This window comes from Gadus chalcogrammus, chromosome 8 (assembly GCF_026213295.1).
Source record: "Gadus chalcogrammus isolate NIFS_2021 chromosome 8, NIFS_Gcha_1.0, whole genome shotgun sequence".
Taxonomy (NCBI): Eukaryota; Metazoa; Chordata; class Actinopteri; order Gadiformes; family Gadidae; genus Gadus; species Gadus chalcogrammus.
The window spans coordinates 16,934,780-16,939,779 of NC_079419.1; the positions used below are offsets into that span (position 1 = coordinate 16,934,780).

The window sequence follows — 5,000 nt, forward strand, 5'->3', positions numbered from 1 at the left end:
GGCTTCTACCAGCGCCGCTGCCCGGCCGGGGCCCTGGACACGGAGACCTGCGTCCGCGTCATGGGGGAGAGCTGCAGCGCCCGCGTGCTGCAGTGCAGCCTGCTCAACACCATGCAGAACCTGGAGCCCGCCACGCAGACACGCACGCAGGGTGAGGCCCCCCGCTGGTTCAGCAGTGGCGCACCGAGTTGGCTGGGTGGTTAGGTGGTCCGATAAAACATGGGGACCCTCGGTCCGTGGGATCAGAAGGCTCCTTCAGAAGGAACCAGAAGGCTTTTGTTATCGTCATATCGTCGAATTAGGGACTAGTGTTAAGGCTGTTAGAGCTCCCATGCAGCAGAGAAGTACCGGGTTCGATCCCTGATGTCCGCAGTCTACCTGTAGTCATCATCCTTGAGCATACTCCCTTTCCCCTACCTGCTCCTCATGAGCCCACACCTGTCTTCCCCGTCAGTCCCTTTAGAGGAGAGTGTGTGCTAAATGAATCCCACAGTAAAGCCAGTGCTGTACAAATGGTTCACTCTCACCCCGGGAGGACTGTCCCTGACCGCTGCTCTCTCTCCCCCCCCCCCCCCCCCCCCCCCAGCAGCAGTGTGTGGCCAGAGGCTGACGGCGGTCCCCAACGCCACCCAGCCCCGCTCCAGGATCGTGGGGGGGTCACCGGCCCCCCCCGGCAGCTGGCCCTGGCTGGTCAACCTGCAGCTGGACGGGGCGCTGATGTGTGGGGGGGTGCTGGTGGACAGCTCCTGGGTGGTCACCGCGGCGCACTGCTTCGCCGGGTACGTGTGTGTGTGTGTTTGTTTGTGTGTGTTATCTGTTTCATAGATAGTGATCTCCACCACTCACAATGCTTAGGGCTTGTAAACTGCGACTTCATATCGCCATGACCACCTCCATTTTGGAAGCCTAGGAGCATCTGAATGTTAGTTATTGTGTTGGAATAAATGTATGGTCTTGGTCATTAATCAAGATATTATTGATCATCATGGGAAACTAACCCTTGTCTCTCCTTGTCTCTCTCCGTGTCCTATGTTAGGAGTCGCAGTGAGAGCTACTGGACGGCAGTGGTGGGCGAGTTTGACATCTCCAAGCCCGACCCTGACGAGCAGATCCTCAAGGTCAACCGCATCATCTCCCATCCTAAGGTATAAATAAGGGCCATGTTGGGTCTCATGAAAAAAATCACCTTCAACCTTTTGAGTTAAAACTAATCATTTCATAAACAAATGAATGAATGAAAGAATCAATCCATCAATAATCAACATGCTAATCCTGCGCTCCTTCGTTGTGTTTCCAGTTCAACCCCAAGACCTTCAACAACGACATCGCCCTGGTGGAGCTGACCTCCCCGGTGGTGCTGTCGGACCGGGTCACCCCCGTGTGCCTGCCCTCCGACGTGGACCCCCCCACCGGCAGCCCGTGTCTGGTGGCGGGCTGGGGCTCGCTCTTCGAAGGTAAGAGGAAAACACTGACGTCAGGGTCCGACACAGTTTTCGTCTCTATGAGCTTAGCAAATGTCTCTTTAAAAAGAGTCAAATGTAGCCATTCAATTATATCTATGTGCACATACAAGCGACTCATTTTAGTTTAACAATCAGTTTCCATAATCCCTTTTGCGGAGATCAAAAAGTTCCTTAGAAACTGCCCTTTGATCAACATCCTGTTTCCTGTGTCTGTGTCAACATCGCCTCTGTGTCTCTCTCTTCAGACGGCCCCTCGGCTGATGTGGTGATGGAGGCCAAGGTGCCCCTGCTGCCCCAGAGCACCTGTAAGAACGCCCTGGGCAAGGAGCTGGTCACCAACACCATGCTGTGTGCCGGGTACCTGTCCGGGGGCGTCGACTCCTGCCAGGTGAGCAGCGGAGCCCGGGGCCGTCTGAATGGATAGTGTCGTGGGAACCGAATGCATTGATAGGGTTTACATTAGTGGCTCTGATCTTTTTAACTTATGTGTACCAAATAGATGTCTTGAGTGATAGCTTTCTTGTGGCTAGTTTGAGCAGCAGCGTTATTCAGAACTACTGAAGGTTAAACGTTCGTCTCCTGTTGTCTCCTGTTGCAGGGAGATTCTGGGGGTCCGCTCATCTACCAGGACCGCGTGTCCGGTCGCTTCCAGCTCTACGGCATCACCTCCTGGGGGGACGGCTGCGGGGAGAAGGGCAAGCCGGGGGTCTACACCCGCGTGTCGGCCTTCTCCGACTGGATCCAGGCTGAAATACAAAGTGAGGATCTTACTGCTGTTACTATTGAGTCCTTTAGCAGGCGCTTAGGGGCATCTTGCTCAGAGAGGCCTACAGGCAGGCTGCAGACATTGCGGATGAAGCCCAGACCCTTTCTGCTAAAGGTCAAGCTTCCTTGCCACTAGTTAACTCTACTCGCTAGTTTATAGAGAGAGAATGAGTTAATAGACAACACCTTATAATTTCTCAGCAAATCTCGACTTTGAAAGTGTTTTTCCTAATTTAAAAGCTAGTTTTAATCTCTCGTCCCCTCTGATTCTCCACAGAGTCGTTCGGGAGCCGGGAGCCCACCTGCCCTGAGCTGCTCAAGACTTCTGAACTCACTGAAGACGAGCAGAGGTCAGAGTTCAGCTCTCTGTGCCGCTTCTACTCCCTGACCTGCCCGGCCGGTCAGTCCTCCAGCGCCTGCAGCCGCATGGCCGAGGAGAAATGTCTGACCCGCTTCAAGAAATGCCGTGAGTACCACTGCGATGTCGCCCCGTAGCCTCACTATAACGGACATCACAGTGTACATCTAAACAGCATCTCATCGTTATCTAATCTAAACCATCTATGACCTTTCCCCTCCCTCCCCCCAGAGCTGCACTCGTTCCTGCAGACGCTGCTGGACCTGCTGCAGAGGGCGGAGGACTACATCAGGGACAAGGTGGACCTGACCTTCTTCACCCAGACCCTGCCCCAGCTAGTGGAGCACATCTACAACACGGCCTTCACCCACACGCGGGAGAGGAGGGACCTGGGCCGACGCCTCAGCCTTCTACAAACAGCAGGTAAACCTCTTCCCCATCCCTCATCCCCTTCGGCACAACCTTTGTGAGGTATTAAGGAAGCCTGTTTATTGAGTATACTATCATCTAACTATCATCCAACATACTGCAATAAACTTTACTCAGGAACATCTTCCAGGCAACCACCTTTTTAATTGTAAGATGTCATTGCTAAGCGATACAATGGTAGCCGGTGGTAACAGGCGGGTTATTTCTTGCAGGGCAGCTAGGGGGCGCCGTGCGACCAGCCGAGCAGCAGAGGCTCCGGCCTGCAGCCGCCTCGCCAGCGTTGTTTGGGGAGGTGGGACCCCTGCTGGACGACTGGGAGAAGTACCTCACGGCTCTGGCTGAGGAACACACTGACCAGACCTCGGCAGACATTCCCTCTGCGTCGCTAGCACAGGAGAACAGCCTGTTTGTGCAGGTAGGTTGAGAGCGCAAATCCCATAGCTGTTATATGTATTAACAATGTTTAATTATTTTACAATATAGACTATGCTCATGCACTTGATTGATTGGAATTTCATTGAAACTAACCGGACTAAATGAACTAACTGAATTGTATTTGTGTTCCCAGGCCGAGGAGCCCTCGGTGCGCCGGCTGCAGGAGGAGTATCAGTCCGTTATCTCAGAGCTGCGCTCCAAACTGCCCTCCAAAGCCCCTCCCCCCGTCCTGGACCTGGGCTCCATCTTCCCCGGCGAGGACTCTACTCCCAACAGAGCTGCGTTCTCCACAGGGTTCCTAGAAAGACTTTTGGATCAAGGCGACCCCCTCTCAGCCACGGACTCTCCAGGGGCTGGACTCACGATGGCCGCCCTGAAGGGGGTCGCCGGCCCATCCCGGTCCCAGGACGGACCTGGGACAGAGGAGGAGGAACGCAAGGGGGAGTATTCGTCGGGTCTTTCTGTGGAAGGCTCTCCGGAAGGAACAGGTCAAGAGGTCGTGTCTGAGGAGCCGGCTGAGGTCAGGAACCGGCAAGAACCCAAGACTCCGCTTCCCGTCCCGTCCTCCACGACGCTCGTCCAGACAGAAATGGAGGCGGACCAAAGAGCCACGACCCCCGTCCCGGGACAGACCTCCCCCCTCCCCTGGACCGCCCACAGGAGACGCAGAAGCCCGATACGCAAGAGGCAGCTAGGCGGAGCCGGTACGTGTCCCCTTCATGTTGTCCTTAATCATCCATTGTTTTGTAGGCTTTAATCCATGGCTGTGATATATATAGATGCTGGTACCTGATCAATAATGTGTATCTTCTTATGTTAGTTTGTCCCGGAGTGACCGAGTCCACCCAGAATGTGAGACAAGTGAAAGACTCGTACCACTGGGTGCTGGCCATCGCCAGCAAGAACCTGCGCATGAACATCCAAGAGGTAGGAAGCTCAAGAGCGAGGAATACCAGGAGATCCAAACTGAAAGCCGAGGTGAAGAGGAGAGATTGTCATCCCCTAACTGTATCTCTCCTCCTCTGTGGTCGTCTCTCTCCTTCAGGTGCTGGTGGATCTCAGCACCAAAAACAACCGTGGTCTGTACCAGGCACGGGTCCGAGCGGTAGTGGGAGGGCGACCCTTGACCTTTTACAGCCTGGTGGGCCTGGAGAATGAATCCTTCTACCGCAGCATGCCGCGGGTCATTGCACTGGCGCTGGAGGCGCTCAAGACGTAGGTCTGAAGCGCCCCGGACACTGGGAGGAGCGACCCAACGAGTCACATCACACACAGACAAGCAAGGGTTCTGCTGGCAACGACAATGTCTTCACATAGCTTCAGGACCCTGGCTCCTTCTTCGGGCCGGAGATGTATCCGACACCAGTGAAGGGTTCTCCACAAACATTTCATCTCTTGACTCCACAGAATGCTTGCTGTAATATCGTGTCGTTTAGGAGCCTTGTTCTTGGACTGAAGTCAAATCCCAACCATGAATGTATCAGCGTGATGATTGATCATTGATCACAGTTAAGCCACAGGTTATGTGTTGAGGTTGGTGTGGAGATGCA

The 5,000-nt window shown here is 54.4% G+C and overlaps 1 protein-coding gene across 1 annotated transcript in view; it reads left to right on the forward strand.

Annotated features, from left to right (window-relative positions):
• Positions 1–624: 624 nt before the first annotated feature.
• Positions 625–5,000, forward strand: part of prss56 (serine protease 56) — a gene marked incomplete at its 5' end in the record, with an annotated part of 4,402 nt that continues 26 nt past the window's right edge. Inside the window, 11 exons of the mRNA XM_056597186.1 lie at positions 625–779; positions 1,037–1,145; positions 1,298–1,454; positions 1,709–1,851; positions 2,062–2,221; positions 2,506–2,694; positions 2,818–3,009; positions 3,228–3,430; positions 3,584–4,154; positions 4,271–4,377; positions 4,496–5,000. The exon at positions 4,496–5,000 is cut by the window's right edge and continues 26 nt beyond it. Coding sequence (XP_056453161.1) covers positions 625–779; positions 1,037–1,145; positions 1,298–1,454; positions 1,709–1,851; positions 2,062–2,221; positions 2,506–2,694; positions 2,818–3,009; positions 3,228–3,430; positions 3,584–4,154; positions 4,271–4,377; positions 4,496–4,669 — 2,160 coding nt within the window. The remainder of the gene's footprint in view (positions 780–1,036; positions 1,146–1,297; positions 1,455–1,708; positions 1,852–2,061; positions 2,222–2,505; positions 2,695–2,817; positions 3,010–3,227; positions 3,431–3,583; positions 4,155–4,270; positions 4,378–4,495) is intronic.